At 44.7% G+C, this 22,684-nt stretch overlaps 1 protein-coding gene across 1 annotated transcript; it reads right to left on the bottom strand.

Annotated features, from left to right (window-relative positions):
* Window positions 1-11,952: 11,952 nt before the first annotated feature.
* egr1 (early growth response 1) lies at window positions 11,953-14,677 on the bottom strand (the record flags this gene model as incomplete). The annotated part of the gene is made up of 2 exons (XM_080536264.1): window positions 11,953-13,361; window positions 14,467-14,677. The coding sequence occupies 2 exons, from the start codon at window positions 14,675-14,677 to the stop codon at window positions 11,953-11,955; spliced, it is 1,620 nt and encodes a 539-aa protein (XP_080392390.1).
* Between the last annotated feature and the right edge of the window lie 8,007 nt (window positions 14,678-22,684).

Raw genomic sequence — 22,684 nt, forward strand, 5'->3', positions numbered from 1 at the left:
AAGGCCAGAGGGCAAAAAGAGGCAATAAGAGAGACATTTGTATGTGGATGAAAGGCAGAGGAGCAGACAGGGAACCTTGCATCAGAACAGAGGGGCGACATCATTACCATCCCCAGCTAAACCAGCACAGAGGTTCAGGAGGGGGGTGGGAGAGAGACAGGGACTAAAAGAGAGAGAGGGGGGGGAGAGAGAGAGAGGGAGGGTGTTTGAGAGAGGGGCTAAAAGAGAGAGAGAGAGAGAGAGAGAGGGACAGAGAGGGTGGGAGGGAGAAATAGAGAGAATGAGAGAGGCAGAGAGAGGGGGGGGGGAGAGAGGAGGAGGTATGAGAGAGGGACTAAAAGAGAAAGAGAGAGAGGGAGAGGGAAGGAGGGAGACGGAGAGGGAGGAGAGAGAGAGAGAGAAAGAGGGAGAGAGGGGGGGGGGAATAGAGAGAATGAGGATGAGAGAGGGACTAAAAGAAAGAGGGACAACTATTTTTTCGCCATTCTTCTTTGTATATATATATATATATATAATACACTACCCATCCTTCCCTAAAAAGAATAAGAGAACAAACACATTTTTGAACAAAGGCCTGGTCGTTGAAGGGAGGCCCTTTGGGCTGGGATGAGGTGGCTCCCTAGTGGTTTGGGGCGCATTGAAGCCACGACGCGAGCTGCCATCGCCCCCCCCCCCCCTCCCCATCTTCCCAAACAGAACTGGTTGGCGTGTGAGCTGTGAGCTTTGATTTTTTAGGGGGGTTGGAAAAACCTGCCCTGCTGTCTTGAAAGAGCAAAGGGAAATAGTCTGGCACATACTCCTCACGCACTTAAAAAGAAATATTCTTGGCCCATATCGCTGAAGTTAGGGCATGTTAAAGATACGTTGTGACAAAGTTTCCCCAGATGGATGGAGAGGAGTTTTGATGCCACTGGCAGGGAGGGGAGGGGGGGGTCATTCAGGGGCAAGAAGCCCTGTAGAGAACTAGCCTGGGCTCTGAGGTTGGTAGGGGAAAAGATATGTAGCTCCAAGACCATCTTTAGTCCGTTGCTATAGAGCAAGAGCTTCTGAATCTCAATTAACTGACAATGTTCGACTACAACAATGTCGTACACGTTGACAAGGTACTTTACTTATTTAGATACATTTAATTTTTAAGTAAAATGTATATATATATATATATATATATATACGTAAGTAGCCTTGAGAACCAATGGTTCTCGAGCCTAACGGCCCATAGGGTTATTTCCGTAGTGTGAGACGGCTTGATGTACAAGTACAAGCTGCACAGCCGCAGAGAGGAATGCGCTACAGAGAGTCGTGAGATCGGCCCAGAAGATCACCGGCGCCCCCCTCCCCTCTCTGGAAGAGCTGTACAACACACGCTGCCTCAGGAAGGCCTCCAAGATCTCCAGAGATCCATCCCACCCTGGGTACGAACACTTTGCTCCGCTGCCCTCAAACAGGCGGTTCAGGACCATGTTCGCAAGGACAAACAGACTGAAGCTCAGCTTCTACCCCAGGGCCATTCAGGCCCTGAACACAGCAAAGACCTAGGTTCTAGGCCCTGGACAATCTAGACAAACTGATGGCAGCTACTAGATTGAAATCAAGTGTAATACTGAAACACAACTGTGTACATTTCAAACCTGCAAACTGCGACACTTTAAATGAATGTGCAATAACACTATGTGCAATATGACAACCCTAGGGTACATAAGGTTCAGAGAATAGGAAATGTTAGAATAGGTATAGCATAGCATAGAGTACAGCACAGTGTTTTATTTGTACAGTATAGTATAGTGGATAGTGTGCCTTTATTTATGTAAACCAGCTCTTTTCCCTTCTTGTTTTTAGTTTTTTTTCCCCTAGCACCAGGGGAGCCCCCCCTCCCAAATTTCGTTGTTTGGTACCTGTACTATATCAATGACAATAAAGACCATTCATTCATTCATTCATTCATTCATTCAAGTACACCCCCTGGACATACCCCCCCTGTACCCCCCCTGGACATAGTCTGGGAAACACAGTAGAGCACAGACCCAGCTTGGTCTTTACAAACACACACACACACAGACACACACACACACACACACACACACACAGACACAGACACACACACAGACACACAGACACACACACACACACACACACACACATACACACAGACACACACACACACACACACACACACCTCATCAGACCCAGGTTGGTCTTGACAAACACACACACAGACACACACAGGCAGACACACACACACACACACACAGGCAAACACTCACACACACACCTCATCAGAACACTCACACACACACACACCTCATCAGACCCAACTTAGAATGTCAATTTGGGATCAGGAGACCAATTATCTTAATCGTTTTTTCTTTCCCCATATCCCTCTCTCTTTCTCTTGTTTTCCTTCCTCCTTTTTTTAGCAGTGTTTGCATCTGTGTGTATTTTTGTAAGTGTGTTGCACAACATCAAATTACACCCTGGGAGAAAGCTACCACTCACTCCTCTGTTTAGGAACTTTGGAAACTTCCAGAACAGACAGAGTTTTTTCTTTTTTCTTGGGCTGTCAGCTGATGGTTTTTCCCCCCTCCCTCTCAATCTACAGATTCATCAAAAACAAAGTGGTCCCTAAACAATGAGCGGTGAGTAATGGAGGTACTTCACAAGTCGACACATAAAAGGTGTGAATTCCCACAGCTGAAGACGAGGGCGCTAATAGCGTGAACACTTGTTTACTTGACTTCTTTGTCACTCACTCTTTTGTCCTCGGCCTCATAAAAAAATAAATCATTGTTCTCAGAAGTGTGTGTCAACTAAAACATTTGTGAATCAATGAAAGGATTAATCTATACAGCCCTGGTTTGTTGATAAGTGTCCTGATCACATTCCTAGCTTGACGTTTTTGTTTGTGGGACAAAAGAACAACAAAGATTAGTTTTTGTGGCATTGCCAACAAACCACTACATCTACAGTATATCAGAGCGTTTTAAAAACAAGCTGATAAATGAACAAGCGTCTCTGACTACTAATGCAGCACCAACGCCCTGCCCTGTCACCTCACACCCTCTATGTTCTCATTAAACACACAATCAACAGATTAATTCACCTCCCTGCCACTTCCGATACTCATCTAGGCAACTGAAAAAAATTAAGTTTGAAAATGTATTGTAGCGTTGCAGATGTAGACGGATTTGTTGCCCCCAGCCCTGAGTTTTAACACTAGAACAGCCGTGCCATTTTTACCTACTAAAAGATTACCCCCTCTTTACAATGCTACGCTGCTATTTACACACAACGACCACTAGTTGTCCGCTTGTAAATTAGCTACACAGAAAAACTGCAAAACAGCTTTATACTAGCTTATCCTGATGTGATTTTGAAAATGTAAGGATACTGGGTGGTAGAACGCACATATCTAGGAAACGTCTTGAAAAGAGGGTCCTGAAATGTACAGTGCAATGATACATTTTTTTTTTTACTAATTTGGTCAAATGGCTGATTAAGTGTTAAATGTGTTTAAAAGTGGACGATACAAAGACAGTTATGGTCTGATTCATTCATTCATCCATTGTGACTGGTGGTCAATGACCCCCTACCTCTACCCAGAACACCTGCAGTACCAGTCAAAAGGTGCATGTGTGTGACGCACCTTCTCATCCAATGTTTTTTCTTTATTTATATATTATTTTCTACATTGTAGATTAATACCGAAGACATCAAAACTATGAAAGAACACATATGGAATGATGTAGTAAACAAAAAAGTGTTAAATAAATCAGAATATGTTTTATATTTTAGCTTCTTCAAAGTAGCCACAAAGTAGCCATCGCCCTCCATCTAGCTAGCTAGCTAGCAGCTAGCAACAAAGAACATAACATGTTTAACAGAGCTGCCATGTCTCACGCTTTGGCCGTGAGACACACGCATATCAACCAGTTGATGCGCTCTCACGCCACAACTCAATTTTCTAACGCCGAAAAATAACAATTGTTTTGCAGGACTTTTATTTTTGAAATTCTTTTAAATAAATCTACCGGACAAGAGTTTCGTGGCATCTTTCTGCACGCGCGTTAACTTGAGTCTGCAGTCGAGGAACCTGAACACAGGTTCTTCCAAACGACGCAGAGCAAAGCAAATTTGATCCAAAACTCTGATTCCAAGTGAAGCAAATGTTCTAGTGAAAACACACCCTAAAGAACACTAAATCCACCAAAAACCAGCTCAAAACCTATATTGTCAGAAAACCGCTAATGACTATTGGGCAGGTGCCCATCTCCTGCCCCCTAAACTGTATGTCTGTTGCCAATGATGTTTGTAAAATAAAATAAAAACCTGCACATTGTATGTAGCTACTAGGGTGTGTGTTTTAACTTCACACATTTTGTAACTTTCAGGCACTGACATTTTGATACTGCCTAAATGCTATTTATCTTATCAGCCCAACCGCCCAACCGCTTTTTTTTCCAGCCCAGTGGGATCAAAAGTAGCCCATTCGGCAGTAACCCGCCCAATCTGTCAATCCTGCTCAAAAGAGCAAATTGGGGAGGGGCATAATAGTTGGTCATGTGACCACTAGTGTGTAGAGTCCGCTTTATCATGTATCATGTCCATAACTGTTCATAACTGTTCGCCGGTCAAGTCCCGCATCACCTACAAAATCCTCCTCCTCACCTACAGATCCCTCCACGCCTGCGCCCCCCAGTACCTAACTGACCTTCTCTGTCAACACACCCCTTCCCGGAACCTGCGGTCCTCAGACATGGGTCTGCTGTCCACCCCCCGCACCAAAATACGGACCTTCGGGGGCAGAGCTTTCAGTGTGGCAGCTCCCACCCTCTGGAACTCTCTCCCCACAGCGATCCGCAATGCCCCCCTACCCTGGACACCTTTAAAATCAGCCCTCAAAACCCACCTGTTCTCTAAGGCCTTTGGCCCCTAGTCTAGTTTGTCACTCTTGTTGTCTTTGTTTCTTTGCTTTGTTTTTCTGTTCTGTCTGTCTGACTGTCTGTCTATGAAATCTGTTAAGCGTCCTTGGGTTTGAGAAAGGCGCTATATAAATCTAAGATATTATTATTATTTGAAATTGTAGTGTGGAATATGATTTGAGGGCCTGATGATGCCAGTGCCCTGGCCTGGTGAGGACCTGTGAATCCTCCAATTCTGTTGCCTGCTGAGCAAGAAAAGCATTTACAAACAATTATGAAAACCATGTCATTAGCCTATGATTTGAATCAGATACATAACCCCCAGTTGTTGCATTGCTGGGTGTATCGCAGGCTAATGTATCCGATGCGCCCACATAGTTAAAGTCAAATATCAAGTGCAAATTGCGTAAATTCAGGGAGCGTGGGAATCCAAAAGCAGCTGTTGTTTGTCAGGGAAAGAGGAGAGCAGATAAACAAGGAGGGTAACAGTAGCAAAGCCTCATTATCCACCTCATGGCCAGCTGCTTGGCAACACTGTGTTGGAATATCACAACATTTGACAAAATAACCATTGTAAACCGTGGACTAATACCTCATTACCACTTTGGTTTTCAAAGTGTGAGGGGCTTTAACTGACTGTCAGGTGAGGAGGTGAGGCAGTCCAGACAATGATCGGTCAAGTTGAGGCTATAATTGTATGCGTTGGACAGGGCTCCTTCATAGAGTTTTTGGGGCCGGCTGTGGTGCAGGAGGTAGAGGCTGGTGGAGGTAGAGGCTGTGTCTCAGGAGGTAGAGGCTGGTGGAGGTAGAGGCTGTGTCTCAGGAGGTAGAGGCTGGTGGAGGTAGAGGCTGGTGGAGGTAGAGGCTGCGGTTCAGGAGGTAGAGGCTATGGTTTAGGAGGTAGAGGCTGTGGTTCAGGAGGTAGAGGCTGTGTCTCAGGAAGGAGAGGCTGTTGGAGGTAGAGGCTGTGGTTCAGGAGGTAGAGGCTGTGTCTCAGGAGGTAGAGGCTATGGTGCAGGAGGTAGAGGCTGGTGGAGGTAGAGGCTGTGGTTCAGGAGGTAGAGGCTGTGTCTCAGGAGGTAGAGGCTGGTGGAGGTAGAGGCTGTGGTTCAGGAGGTAGAAGCTGGTGGAGGTAGAGGCTGTGTCTCAGGAGGTAGAGGTTGGTGGAGGTAGAGGCTGTATCTCAGGAGGTAGAGACTGGTGGAGGTAGAGGCTGTGTCTCAGGAGGTAGAGGCTGTGTTTCAGGAGGTAGAGGCTGGTGGAGGTAAAGGCTGTGGTTCAGGAGGTAGAAGCTGGTGGAGGTAGAGGCTGTGGCTCAGGAGTTAGAGGCTGTGTCTCAGGAGGTAGAGGCTGTGGAGGTAGAGGCTGGTGGAGGTAGAGGCTGTGTCTCAGGAGTAAGAGGCTGTGTCTCAGGAGGTAGAGGCTGTGGAGGTAGAGGCTGGTGGAGGTAGAGGCTGTGTCTCAGGAGGTAGAGGCTGGTGGAGGTAGAGACTGGTGGAAGTAGAGGCTGTGTCTCAGGAGGTAGAGGCTGGTGGAGGTAGAGACTGGTGGAGGTAGAGGCTGTGTCTCAGGAGGTAGAGGCTGTGTCTCAGGAGGTAGAGGCTGTGGCTCAGCAGGTAGAGGCTGGTGGAGGTAGAAGCTGTGGCTCAGGAGGTAGAGGCTGTGTCTCAGGAGGTAGAGGCTGTGTCTCAGGAGGTAGAGGCTGGTGGAGGTAGAGGCTGTGTCTCAGGAGGTAGAGGCTGTGGCTTAGGAGGTAGAGGCTGGTGGAGGTAGAGGCTGTGTCTCAGGAGGTAGAGGCTGTGTCTCAGGAGGTAGAGGCTGTATCTCAGGAGGTAGAGGCTGTGTCTCAGGAGGTAGAGGCTGTTTCTCAGGAGGTAGAGGTTGTGTCTCAGGAGGTAGAGGCTGTGTCTCAGGAGGTAGAGGCTGTGGTTCAGGAGGTAGAGTCGGTGTTTAATGATCGCAAGGTAAGCAGATTGGCGGTTCGAACCCCGGCTGGCCAAATGTCGAGGTGTCCTTGGGCAAGACAGTGAACCCTAAATTGCTGCCAATGAGCTCACAAGGCCGGCTCCTTGCATGGCAGCTTGCCGCCGTTGGTGTGTGAATGTGTGTGTGAATGGGTGAATGAGAGGCCGTTGTAAAGCGCTTTGGAATAACGCGCTATAAGTCAGTCCATTTACCATTTACCATAAGCACATTGACAGAGCTACATATATATATATATATATATATATATATATATATATATATATATATATATATATATAGAAATCATAGCCTACTTAATTATTGATTTGGCAGCACCTACACACACACCACTCGCATTTCCTTGATTGTTGACATTCATTTCACAAATGCTTTTATCTATATAATAAATGTTTTATAGTTTAATATAATTTATTCAGGATTTAATACACAACATCCATCTTATGAGGTGATGGAACGCAGCACATGTGCCACCCTTAACTCCATTAACGCCCATGGACTTGATGGGGTCGATTCCCAACTCCTTCCTAATGTCAGCCCAGTATACAAGCTTGTATTATCGGGCTCCAGGCAGCTGAGAGAAAATTGAGAAAAACTAGCTTCCATGATGACCCTTATCTCTCCCTCTTCCTCACCTACACCTCCTCTGTCTCTCCTCCTCAGCTGCTTGTGGTTGTGGTGACTCCAGCACCGTTCTGGTGGGCTCACTACAAGTGACTGTTCATTACGGAACCAACGGAACCAAGTCCTGCCTAACTATGGCTTCCATGCTGCCCGCCCTGGGACAAACCTGATGGGTCTGGACCTCTTCACCTGATGGGTCTGCTCTACCTCAGCCTCCCTCCCCCCCACTATGACCTCTGCTCTGTCTCCCCTCCCTCCCCCCCACTATGACCTCTGCTCTGTCTCCCCTCCCTCCCCCCCACTATGACCTCTGCTCTGTCTCCCCTCTCTCCCCCCCACTATGACCTCTGCTCTGTCTCCCCTCCCTCCCCCCCACTATGATCTCTGTTCTGCCTCCCCTCCCTCCCCCCCACTATGACCTCTGCTCTACCTCAGCCTCCCTCCCCCCCACTATGATCTCTGCTCTGTCTCCCCTCCCTCCCCCCCACTATGACCTCTGCTCTGTCTCCCCTCTCTCCCCCCCACTATGACCTCTGCTCTGTCTCCCCTCCCTCCCCCCCACTATGACCTCTGCTCTACCTCAGCCTCCCTCCCCCCCACTATGACCTCTGCTCTGTCTCCCCTCTCTCCCCCCCACTATGACCTCTGCTCTGTCTCCCCTCCCTCCCCCCCACTATGACCTCTGCTCTGCCTCCCCTCCCTCCCCCCCACTATGACCTCTGCTCTGTCTCCCCTCTCTCCCCCCCACTATGGCCTCTGCTCTGTCTCCCCTCCCTCCCCCCCACTATGGCCTCTGCTCTGTCTCCCCTCTCTCCCCCCCACTATGACCTCTGCTCTGTCTCCCCTCCCTCCCCCCCACTATGGCCTCTGCTCTGCCTCCCCTCTCTCCCCCCCACTATGACCTCTGCTCTGTCTCCCCTCCCTCCCCCCCACTATGGCCTCTGCTCTGCCTCCCCTCTCTCCCCCCCACTATGACCTCTGCTCTGTCTCCCCTCCCTCCCCCCCACTATGACCTCTGCTCTGTCTCCCCTCCCTCCCCCCCACTATGGCCTCTGTTCTGTCTCCCCTCCCTCCCCCCCACTATGACCTCTGCTCTGTCTCCCCTCCCTCCCCCCCACTATGACCTCTGCTCTGTCTCCCCTCCCTCCCCCCCACTATGACCTCTGCTCTGTCTCCCCTCTCTCCCCCCCACTATGGCCTCTGCTCTGTCTCCCCTCTCTCCCCCCCACTATGACCTCTGCTCTGTCTCCCCTCCCTCCCCCCCACTATGGCCTCTGCTCTGTCTCCCCTCCCTCCCCCCCACTATGACCTCTGCTCTGTCTCCCCTCCCTCCCCCCCACTATGACCTCTGCTCTGTCTCCCCTCCCTCCCCCCCACTATGACCTCTGCTCTGTCTCCCCTCCCTCCCCCCCACTATGGCCTCTGCTCGCATATGTGACACGTTCTAAAGCTTTGGTCCGCATATCGGCAATCAAAATGTTCAGACTTTTCTTTTGAAACACGGAACTACATTCCAACATTGTTGAGAATCACGACACAAACTCGCTAGTCAAGCCAAAATGCTGCAACGATTCAATGGATTGGGTGAGTAATAGTTAACTATAACACTACTTTACATTGTTAGCAGGCTCACAAAACAAGCTGTGCTAGTTGACTAGCGATGTGTGCCATTGATTTTCATTAATGCAGGACAAATCTTTCGAAAGAAAAGTCCGATCATTTCATCAGATCCCGACATGAGGACCAAAGCACTAGAACGTGTCACGTATGTTCACACCCTGGCCATCTAGAGGTTTATGTTTCAACATTTAATGTTTGAAATCCTGCCGGGGAGGAGAGAAATGTTATGTTAAGGGTTAATAGTGATCTCTGATCTGCACATTGGGTTAACAGTGACGTATTAGTGTTCAACAGTGTTCTTTATTGTGGTGTGATGTCTGAGTGATGATATCCGTATATCTGTGATGGATTCCTCTGTCCTGATCTGTATATTATCTGTGTTGGATTGCTCTGTTCTGGCAGTCGTTCGTTGTTCAGTAAAAGCTACATGAAGTGTACGCTACGAGTGTGTCGTGGTGCGTTCATGATTTTGAAATACGACACAATCTAGATGAACAGTCCATCATAACAGTTTCACGGAGGAGCAGAGATAGTAGACATTGCCTACTGTACCGAACCTTACCATCGTGTCTGAGCAAGCACGCTGTTGAAACAATACACCATTTAGCTGACGCTTTCACCCAAAGCGACTTACATTGCAGTGAGCGAATACATTTGTCTGTATATATGGTCCCGGCAGGAATCGAACCCAGGACCTAAGCGGTGTTAGCGCCATGCTAGCACCAACTGAGCTACAGACGACCACAAAATGATCCTCTGGCTGTCGGCACCGCCAGTTGAATTAATGTTGTTAATTAATTTCATTCTCCAAATAATTCATCTCACATATCCACTCATCATAAAAACGTTTCACATTCCCCATTATATGATCCATTTTCAAGACAAGAAAGAGCACTTACTCAGATCCTCTCAGTCATATCGTTGTGATAACTAATTGAATTTACCCCCCCACCACCCCCCCCTCCCCGCCTCCACCCCCACTCACCCCGCCACTCCAAAAAAGACTATTGAGATAAGCGTACCATCTCCGAAGAGCAGTCATCTATCATCTCTCTTATTTACTTTTATGTTCTCTTACATATTCAGTTATCAGTTAGGCAGTGAAATTGTGCGTATGTATCGTTATTGATAGAGGTTCAGTGAGAGAATAGTTATCTATGGAAATACCATGAAATCATGCTAGGGTTGAGCTCCTTACATCAAAAGGGTCGATTTCTGTGCTGTATAGATCATGCAAACGACATTTAATTATGGAATACATGATGTTGAAGTGTGGGGGTGGCGATACGTGCAGATGGAGGAATGAGAAATGGGTGAGAAATGCAATGGAGATGGTCCAAAAATTTTTTTTAAATACCAATGGAAATATTTGAAACACACCAGTCACCAACTACATATATTTGTATTTTTATTTATATTTCATTTCTGGGAGGATATCTCGTACACCAAATATCCCATTGGCAGTTAAGCGCATTCAAATGTGTTTAGAAGCCAGAAACAGTCACTTGTTTGAACAAACACAAAATACAAAATCAAAGATAACCACAAAATAATGAACCGCATGTAAATAACATACAAAAGAGAATCCCTTGCCTACTCAGTAGGTAACGTCAACAATGTCCAACTCTTGAAGATGTGGATATGTACATTTTTTAAGTTACAAAAATATATTCGTAATTTTTTCTGCTTTTTATCTTTGCTTACATTCTAAAGAAATGAAGCGGTTCCGTCACGTCTCGTCCCTGGTTACTGAGTAAGACTTACATTCTGTAACAAAAATATCCCTTCCACCCTTAAGGCGAGACACAACGCTTCCTCTCTCACACCCCAGCCGTGTCGCAATATCAGCAAAAGGCTTCACAAAAGGCACCAAAAACAGGAACGGTTGTCTAGCTTGTTTTCTTTTAAGTGACGTTTTTTTTCGTTTTTTTTTCCTCTTGTGTCCATATAACAGACATGTTATGTCACATGTGAGAAAGAAGAGAGAAAAATAGTACCCAGTGGATGATATTTACAAAACCAATAAAGAAACTAACATCACTCTTATTAACACATGCTTGAATACTTAAGTGCTTTTTTTCGTCAAACAAAGTCAAAAGACGTAATCACAGCATCGTCACTACAGAATAGGAGAAACTATTTTAGAAAAATTATGGCTCCTGCTCACTTCAAATAATACAATGCAAATTATGCAAATAGGTTTTCACATCAATGGTACCAAAGATGAAAAAAACAAAACAACAAAACATGGCAACATGTACAATATACGCTAGCTTATGTAAATCATTCATGTCCATTGTACTGGAAATATCTGCCTGGAAGGTCTAGCGTGCCTTGGCAATGAGACTACTGGCTATGTTCATACCCTGGTTTTGTCCAGGACCTCCGCACTTTGCTACTCTTCGTAGCCATACGAGATCAACTTGTCAAAGCCTGTTTCTGCTCTCTTGTCTTTAAAAGTATTTTATAGCTCATTTGAAGTGCTGCGTTTTGCTTTACAGAGAGAGGGAAACAAAACAAACGAAATCCCTTTTTGTCTTCTTATTGTCTTTGCCCAGTCCTTGCTTTCTTCTTCTTCTTCTTCGTCTTCTGCTTCTTCTTCTTCTCTTATTCAGGTAAATCTGAAAGATTGACACTGAACTCTGCGGAGGGCGCAGACAGAAAAGTGCTTTTCAGAAGAGGAGAATTCAAAACAAGTCTTTTGATGACAGTTTCTCCCGCTCGAATAACCGTCTCAAGAAGAAGAGGTGATGAGAGGATAATAAAAAGGGTCTTTTCTCTCTCTTTCTCTTCTCTCTCTTCTCTTCCTTCAGCAGATCTCGATGGTCCTCGGGGAGAGCGTGGTCTGCAGGTCGGACAGCGTCGTGGGGACGGGCGAGCTGTAGAGGTTGGAGACGACGGAGGAGGGGAAGGAGGAGGCCTGGATCTGGGACTGGATCTGAGACTGGAAGGTGCCGGACATGGACACGGAGGAGGGGTAGGAGGTGGCGATGGAGGGGGAAGGGTACGAGGCATGGACAGGCGAGGAGTAGCAGGACGTCACCGGAGAGGGGTAGGAGGACACCGGAGAGGGGTAGGAGGTGATGGGAGAGGGGTAGCTGGAGACCGGGGAGGGGGCTGATATCGGGGCTGATATTGCCGCCACAGCTGCCGCCGCCGACACCGCGCCGGCCACCCCGACTCCCCCTTTCTCCGCCTTCTTGTCCTTCTGCCTCAGGTGGATCTTGGTGTGCCTCTTGCGCTCGTCGCTGCGGGCGAACTTGCGGCCGCAGATCTCGCAGGCGAACGGCTTCTCGCCCGTGTGCGTGCGGATGTGCGTGGTCAGGTGGTCGCTGCGCGAGAAGTTGCGCATGCAGATGCGGCACTGGAACGGCTTCTGACCCGTGTGGATGCGGATGTGGCGCGTCAGCTCGTCCGAGCGCGAGAAGCGCCGGTCGCACGTCTCCACGGGGCAGGCGTAGGGGCGCTCGTGCGGAGGCGTCTTGCTGGGACGGTTGGGGAACTTGCGCATGCGGCTGGGCTTGATCAGCTGAGACTGGTAGACCGTCTTCAGGTCCTGGGAGCCCGTCTGTGTGGCGAAGGCTTTGATGGTGGACAGAGGGGTGAGGGAGGGCTGCCCCGACTGGCTCTGGAAGGGCTTCTGGTCTAAGGGAACCAAGCTGATCTCGCCCTGCTGCTGGGGAAAGAGGTAGTCGGGGATCATCGGCACGGGGAAGCTGGAGCTGCACGTCTTGGGGCCGTTGGGGTAGGCCGGGGGAGGGTATTGCAGGGAGCCCCCCACGGGGCTGGGGAAGACCTGGCTCTGGTCCGGGAAGATGTCGGCGGCGCCGGTTGTGCTGTAGGTGGGGGCGGCCGAGTAGATGGGGTTGGCCTGCTCGCCGTGGTGGTGGGGGACCGAGGAGCAGCCCAGGCTCGCGCTCTGGGACGAGGCGAGGATGGACGAGGACGAGGCCGACGATAATATGGACGATATGGTCTGAGAGGAAGCGGAGGAGGTTGCGGAGGAGGAGGAGGAGGAGGAGAGGGAGGGGTTGATGCCCACCAGCCCGCTGACCAGGCTGAAGAGCGGCTCGGCCCACAGGCTGTTGCTGCAGTTGGAGGCGGGTTCGAGGGTGAAGCGGCCCGTGTAGGAGATGGGGGGGAGCCGCTGCGTGGAGTAGCTCTGCTGCTGGTCTGCCATCGACTTCTCGCAGTTGAGGGAGATATCGGGTAACGTATCTGCAGAGAGGAGAGGAGAGAGAGAGAGAGAGGGAGGGCATTAATCAACCTGCCAATATGTGGAGGAATGAGGGAGGGAGGGAGGGAGGGAGGGAGGGAGAGGGGAATCCTGCCAGCGAGCTGGACGGTGGTGCCCTCTTCTCTCTCTCTCTCTCTCTCTCTCTCTCTCTCTCTCTCTCTCTCTCCCTGAGAGCAGCGAGTTGGATGTTAGAGAACAGGAGAATCCTAACCCGACTCATCCCCCCCTCCCTCCCTCCCTCAACTCACTCTGGGCATTTCCACACATCAACACAGACAAGAGCTGCCGTGTAAGATTAGCCATCTGCATTTCCCTTCGTTCTCTTGCTCTATGTCTCTCTCTCTCTATCGCTCTGTCTCTGTCTCTTTCTCTCTCTCTTTCTCTCTCTCACACACACACACACTCACACACACACACACACACACACACACACTCATGCACACACACGCACACACATACACGCGGATGCACACACACACATACACGAGCACGTACATACACACACACACACACACACACACACACAGCTAAAGTCCATCACATAGCTAAAATAAATTGATTACAGAAACTGTAGTTCAGCTGGTTTTAGGAATGCAATCTGAATTGAGCGGCAGACCGTCTGACGTTATGCAGTGAGGGAGCCGTGTCAAGTCCACATCAGATTTAACACAGCTTGAGAGGCTAAAACTGCTTTCTCTGAATACATACTGCTAATCATATTCAATCCAACTCTGTCATGCCTTACATTGTGTCTACATTTGATTATTGTATTAATAATCAAAGTTAAATCAACACGAACAGAAATATAATTAGAAAGACCATATTTAACATTTATCTCCAGAGCTCTGACAAAATAATTAACATTAGACAGCTGCAACACAAATAATGATTATGAAGTTATGCAACTGTCTATTCCATGCATGCATGCCACGCATGCTGCCCACAGTAAAGCATCTATCTATCCATCTCTCTCTCTCTCTCCTCTCTCTCTCTCTCTCTCTCTCTCTCTCTCTCTCTCTCTCTATTCTAGCAGCTTCCATCCATGCACTATACACCAAGGCAGAGGTCCAGCTCTCGAGCTCTTACCTCCAGCCAGGTGGTCGTAATGCTCTCCCGGCTCCCCCGAGCCGAACCCTGCACCCTCGGGCGCCGAGGCGTTGAGGAAGGGCGTCCCCGCGGAGCTCAGCATCATCATCTCCTCCAGCTTGGGGTAGTTATCCATGGGGGAGTGGGGGAAGCTCAGGGGCTCGGAGATCTGCATGGCTGGGATCAGCATCTCCGTCTTGGCAGAAGCCATCCTCTCCCGCGGAGCCGTGAGGGTGGGAGGGTGGGCGGGGGGGGGAGGCTGAGGCTTTGATGGAGGCTGGGAGAGCAGGGAGGCAGGCAGGGCAGAGCAGGGAGGCAGGCTGGGCAGAGCAGGAAGGCAGGCAGGGCAGAGCGGTGCCTCGCAGGTGGAGGGAATCACCCGTTCACCGCCCGTTCAGTTCAGCGCAGGCTGAGAGACGGACAGACTGCTGCTGAGGAGGAGGAGGAGGAGGATGAGGAGGAGGATTTCTCTTCTGTGTCTCTCTCCTTCTCCAATGTTCTCCAACGTTCAGGCGTTCTTCTTCTTCTTGAAGTTGTTTCCCTTTTTGTCCAAGACGAGTATTAGAAGAAGAAAAATCCACTTGGGTTGTTGTCTTGTTGTTCCCCAAAAAAGATGATTGAGATCAAAAGTGTCCTTTCCTTCCTCTCATTCCCCTAATTGTGATAACAGAATTAACCATTAACCTGATTAATCTTGATTTGCGCCCAAAAAAACAAAAAACAATTAAAAGAAAATCGTTTTTTTTTAATCCAATTAGCTGCTGCTGCAACCTTCTTGGATGTGATGATTTTGTGTTGTTGTTGTTGTTGTTGTTTTTTTGGAGTTGCACTTTTTTTTACTTTTCTTGTGTGGAAATGTTCAGGAGATAACGATGCAAGTGTGTCTGCTCTAAGAGTGTGTCTGTTCTGGGCTCTCTCTGTACAGAGATTCCCCCTCGCCTTTATATACCCTCCTGCCTGTGACGTAGATGTCCATATTAGGACTGGAGGAAGCCCATATTTAGGCACTGCAGTGGAGGACACATGACGTTGGCCTGGGGGGAAAGCAGAGAGAGAGGAGAGACTTTATATATTAAGCCAGTGCAATAAATCGCAGGGAGATCTCCGCTCTCTTCCTCCCTGTCCCGAATCGATGCGTCTTCATTGTAGAATCCCTCCTAGAGAAAGCGGCTGTAATTCTTGCTCTCTCCCCCGACGGCCCATAGTTCATGTTCGGGTTTCCCATTGTGCACAAGGTTGCGCTCTTGCCGGAAAGCCTGGCTCCGCCATGCCCTTATAAGGTCGTGTCTACATAAGGACCTATTCCGGTGGGTTTCCAGTTCCCTGTGCCCTTATTTGGAGCTTCCTTGAGGCAGAGCTGAGCGGCGCTTTGGCAGTGAATGGGTTGGATCGCAACTCCCAAGTCCAGCGATCCGCACACAAGAAGTACTGTCAGCACTATGCTCTATGCACTATTTAAATGATTAAATGATGATTATATAATGATTACAGCACTTTGAGCTGCAACGTTTGCAGGAAAAGTGCGGTACACATATACACATATGATGCTCTCTCTCAGCCGCGCGCAGGGAACATCTGAGCACAAAGTGTCCGTTGCAAAAATCATTTTGTGCAACAGCTCGCCAGCATTGCAACTTGCAAGTGAACTAAAGTCTCTAGTTTAGACACATATCAGTAGGCGTTTACTGTACAATAGTTCGCTGCTGAAGTGACTCGTTTCTGTCTGCCGTTAGTCGCAGTTGCTTCATATAGGAGGTTTTGTGCACCAACGGGATGAATGAATGCCTACCCAGAGATTTCGCAAAACAACGTGGACATGATGACATCTACATGCATCCACATCTCCATGAGTCCACATCTGTGCGCTCCTGTCATCTCGCACACAGACGGGCTTGTCTTTGCAGAAGCAGAGCCTAATTGCCGCACTGAAAAGGGGCGCAGCTGAGTGGGAATCTGTGAGTCGCATAGTTGAGGTGTTTGGTTATGAACACATCACTGTCCTATGTATCATGTTATTAGATTAGATTACATTCAACTTCGTTGTCATCGCAGGGTAGCCTACAAGGACTCTACGACGACATGCAGTTTAGCATCCAACCAGAAGTGCAAATAGTGACATAAGAACATGATATGATCTAGAACAAGAATGGTTGTGATAGGTGACTATGTAATGTACAGTATGTGGGGAGGTAGTGTTGTAAACATCAGTTTAGTTTAGAGGTATACACAGTTATGGGCTATATACAGTTGAGCTATATACAGTTATGGGCTATATACAGTTATGAGCTATGTACAGTTATGAGCTATATACAGTTATGAGCTAAGTACAGTGAGGTAGTTTATGTACAGTGAGGTAGTTTATCTACAGTGAGGTAGTTAATGTACAGTGAGGTAGTTTATGTACAGGGAGGTAGTTTATGTACAGTATCTAATGTGCGTGTGATGGGTTCAGCTTCATGATGACAGCCGAGGGAGAGGCGGAGGATGGCAGACAGGCGCTTAGGAGCAGGAGAGCCCAGATGAGAAGTCAGTTAACTTTGTTGTTGATTTAGCTTGGGTCATTTTAACTTTAATTGCATTTATTGGTAGTCTCTTTTACAAGGGAGCATGCCCTGCATACACACAGTTTAAAACAATACATAACACACATACAAAATCACAACATAATAAAACACAATCAAGAAAAACACATTTTTGATCACAGAGGTCCTCAAGCGAGACATTAAACTGTCCTCGTGGCTCCATGCCTGGAGCTGCATGGCTCCAACATCATCATTTTCCAATTTTATTGTCGCTCTCTTCATGAACATTAGAGGCTATTAACTGTGTGTGGAGCACAGATTGGGATAACGTTTTATTTCTCAAAAGAAAAAATATCATGTGACATCATATTGTTGCACATTACAATCAATAGATGCATTATTATAATAAATACAACACTGATCATAATGACTATTTCTTTTTTTTTTACTTATAGTTTTTATTTCAGTTTCAGCAACTTGTACAAGACTGGCTTATTTAGACTGACTTATATAGACGGACTTATATAGACTGACTTATATAGACTGACATATAGACTGACTTATATAGACGGACTTATATAGACAGACTTATATATACTGACTTATATAGACTGACTTATATGGACTGACTTATATAGACTGATTTATATAGACTGACTTATATAGACTGCCTTATATAGACTGACTTATATAGACTGACGTATATAGACTGACTTATATGGACGGACTTATATAGACTGAATTTTATAGACTGACTTATATAGACTGACTTATATAGACTGACTTATATAGATGACTTATATAGACAGACTTCTATAAATGGCCTTATATAGACTGACTTATATGGACCGACTTATATAGACAGACTTAAATAGACTGACTTATATAGACTGACTTATATAGACTGACTTATACACACTGACTTATATAGACTGACTTGTATAGCCTGACTTATATAGACTGACTTATATAGACTGACTTATATAGACTGACTTCTATAGACTGATTTGTATAGACTTACTTATATAGACTTACTTATATAGACTGACTTATACAGACTGACTTATATAGACTGACTTATATAGACTGACTTATACAGACTGACTTATACAGACTGACTTATATACTGTAGATGACTTATATGGACTGACTTATACAGACTGACTTATACACACTGACTTGTATAGACTTATATAGATGACTTATATAGACTGACTTATATAGATTGACTTATATAGACTGACTTATACAGACTGACTTATATAGACTGACTTATATAGACTGACTTATATAGACTGACTTATATAGACTGACTTGTATAGACTTATATAGATGACTTATATAGACAGACTTATATAGACTGACTTATATATATACTGACTTATACAGACTGACTTATATAGACTGACTTATATAGACTGACTTATATAGACTGACTTATATAGACTGATTTATATAGACTGACTTGTATAGACTTATATAGATGACTTATATAGACAGACTTATATAGACTGACTTGTATAGACTTATATAGATGACTTATATAGACTGACTTATACAGACTGACTTATATAGACAGACTTATTTAGACTGACTTATATAGACTGACTTATATAGACTGACTTATATAGACTGACTTGTATAGACTGACTTGTATAGACTGACTTGTATAGACTGACTTATATAGACTGACTTATTTAGACTGACTTATATAGACTGACTTATATAGACTGACTTATATAGACTGACTTATATATACAGACTTATATAGACTGACTTATATAGACTGACTTATATAGACAGACTTAAATAGACTGACTTATATAGACTGACTTATATAGACAGACTTCTATAGACTGACTTATATAGACTGACTTATATAGATGACTTATATAGACAGACTTCTATAAATGGCCTTATATAGACTGACTTATATGGACCGACTTATATAGACAGACTTAAATAGACTGACTTATATAGACTGACTTATATAGACTGACTTATACACACTGACTTATATAGACTGACTTGTATAGCCTGACTTATATAGACTGACTTATATAGACTGACTTATATAGACTGACTTCTATAGACTGATTTGTATAGACTTACTTATATAGACTTACTTATATAGACTGACTTATACAGACTGACTTATATAGACTGACTTATATAGACTGACTTATACAGACTGACTTATACAGACTGACTTATATACTGTAGATGACTTATATGGACTGACTTATACAGACTGACTTATACACACTGACTTGTATAGACTTATATAGATGACTTATATAGACTGACTTATATAGATTGACTTATATAGACTGACTTATACAGACTGACTTATATAGACTGACTTATATAGACTGACTTATATAGACTGACTTATATAGACTGACTTGTATAGACTTATATAGATGACTTATATAGACAGACTTATATAGACTGACTTATATATATACTGACTTATACAGACTGACTTATATAGACTGACTTATATAGACTGACTTATATAGACTGACTTATATAGACTGATTTATATAGACTGACTTGTATAGACTTATATAGATGACTTATATAGACAGACTTATATAGACTGACTTATATAGACTGACTTATACACACTGACTTATATAGACTGACTTGTATAGACTGACTTATATAGACTGACTTATATAGACTGACTTATATAGACTGACTTATATAGACTGACTTATATAGACTGACCTGTATAGACTGACTTATATAGACTGACTTATATAGACTGACTTATATAGACTGACTTATATAGATGACTTATATTGACTGACTTATACACACTGACTTATACACACTGACTTATATAGACTGACTTATATAGACGGACTTATATAGATGACTTATATAGACTGACTTATATAGACTGACTTATATAGACAGACTTATATAGATGACTTATATAGACTGACTTATATAGACTGACTTGTATAGACTTATATAGATGACTTATATAGACTGACTTATACAGACTGACTTATATAGACAGACTTATTTAGACTGACTTATATAGACTGACTTATATAGACTGACTTATATAGACTGACTTGTATAGACTGACTTGTATAGACTGACTTGTATAGACTGACTTATATAGACTGACTTATTTAGACTGACTTATATAGACTGACTTATATAGACTGACTTATATAGACTGACTTATATATACAGACTTATATAGACTGACTTATATAGACTGACTTATATAGACAGACTTAAATAGACTGACTTATATAGACTGACTTATATAGACAGACTTCTATAGACTGACTTATATAGACTGACTTATATAGACTGACTTATATAGACTGACTTCTATAGACTGATTTGTATAGACTGACTTATATAGACTGACTTATACAGACTGACTTATATAGACTGACTTATATAGACTGACTTATACAGACTGACTTATACACACTGACTTATATAGACTGACTTATATAGACTGACTTATATAGACTGACTTGTATAGACTTATATAGATGACTTATATAGACTGACTTATATAGATTGACTTATATAGATTGACTTATATAGATTGACTTATACAGACTGACTTATATAGACTGACTTATATAGACTGACTTATATAGACTGACTTATATAGACTGACTTGTATAGACGTATATAGATGACTTATATAGACAGACTTATATAGACTGACTTATATAGACTGACTTATATAGACTGACTTATACAGACTGACTTATATAGACTGACATATAGACTGACTTATATAGACTGACTTATATAGACTGACTTATACAGACTGACTTATATAGACTGACTTATATAGACTGACTTGTATAGACTGACTTGTATAGACTTATATAGATGACTTATGTAGACATACTTATATAGACATACTTATATAGACTGACTTATATAGACTGACTTATACAGACTGACTTATATAGACTGACTTATATAGACTGACTTGTATAGACTTATATAGATGACTTATATAGACAGACTTATATAGACTGACTTATATAGACTGACTTATATATACTGACTTATACACACTGACTCATATAGACTGACTTGTATAGACTGACTTATATAGACTGACTTATATAGACTGACTTATATAGACTGACTTATACAGACTGACTTATATAGACTGACTTATATAGATGACTTATATAGACAGACTTATATAGACTGACTTATATAGACTGACTTATACAGACTGACTTATATAGACAGACGCATATAGATGACTTATATAGACTAACTTATATAGACTGACTTATATAGACTGACTTATACAGACTGACTTATATAGACTGACTTATATAGACTGACTTATATAGACTGACTTATATAGACTGACTTATATAGACTGACTTATATAGACTGACTTATATAGACTGACTTGTATAGACTTATATAGATGACTTATATAGACAGACTTATATAGACTGACTTATATAGACTGACTTATATAGACTGACTTATACACACTGACTTACATAGACTGACTTGTATTGACTGACTTATATAGACTGACTTATATGGACTGACTTATACAGACTGACTTATACACACTGACTTATATAGACTGACTTATATAGACTGACTTATATAGACTTATATAGATGACTTATATAGACAGACTTATATAGACTGACGTATATAGACTGACTTGTATAGACCTATATAGATGACTTATATAGACATACTTATATAGACTGACTTATACATACTGACTTATATAGACAGACTTATTGAGACTGACTTATATAGACTGACTTATATAGACTGACTTATATAGACTGACTTATATAGACTGACTTGTATAGACTGACTTGTATAGACTGACTTGTATAGACTGACTTATATAGACTGACTTATTTAGACTGACTTATATAGACTGACTTATATAGACTGACTTCAGTTTTATTGCCCAAGGACACCTCGACATGTGGCCAGCCGTGGCTTGAACCGTGATCTACCGACCTTGCGATCATTAGACGCCGGCGCTACCTTCTGAACCACAGCCTCTACCTCCTGAACCACAGCCTCTACCTCCTGAGACACAGCCTCTACCTCCTGAACCACAGCCTCTACCTCCTGAGACACAGCCTCTACCTCCACCAGCCTCTACCTCCTGAGACACAGCCTCTACCTCCACCAGCCTCTACCTCCTGAGACACAGCCGCCCCACAGATTATGTTTGATAAGTAGATGCCTAAAGATCACCGCCCGGCGCAAATACCCACACTCCACTCCACCTCCCGTCTCTTAGCCTCCCATCTGCTAGCATTAACAAACCGTCTGCTCCATGTCATCGATCCATTAAAAGCCTGCTGACGACAGTTATCAGTCTAATTGGGGGAGGTGGGGGGGTGGAGGGGGGTGTCCCCCGGTTCCCTGGACTAACAGGCCGCATTAACAAAATGCTGCTCACTGCTAGGAGGCACCCCCCCTCTACGGAGGTATCGATGTTCCCCCGGTCCCTCCAGCCCCCCCAGCCCCACGGCGAGTGCGGGGGGACTCCTAGATTGGCCGCTGACAGGAAGTCAATCGTGTTTCCCCTCGTCCCTGAATGGATCTGTGCAGTTCAGCTCATTGGTAAACATTCTACGGCTGCTTGGCCGTGTCGGACGCAGGGAAGGCCTGTCAGTGGCCCTGTGTGCGGGGGTGAG

The sequence above is a fragment of the Nansenia antarctica genome, assembly GCF_963989245.1.
Source record: "Nansenia antarctica genome assembly, chromosome: 7".
Classification (NCBI taxonomy): Eukaryota; Metazoa; Chordata; class Actinopteri; order Argentiniformes; family Microstomatidae; genus Nansenia; species Nansenia antarctica.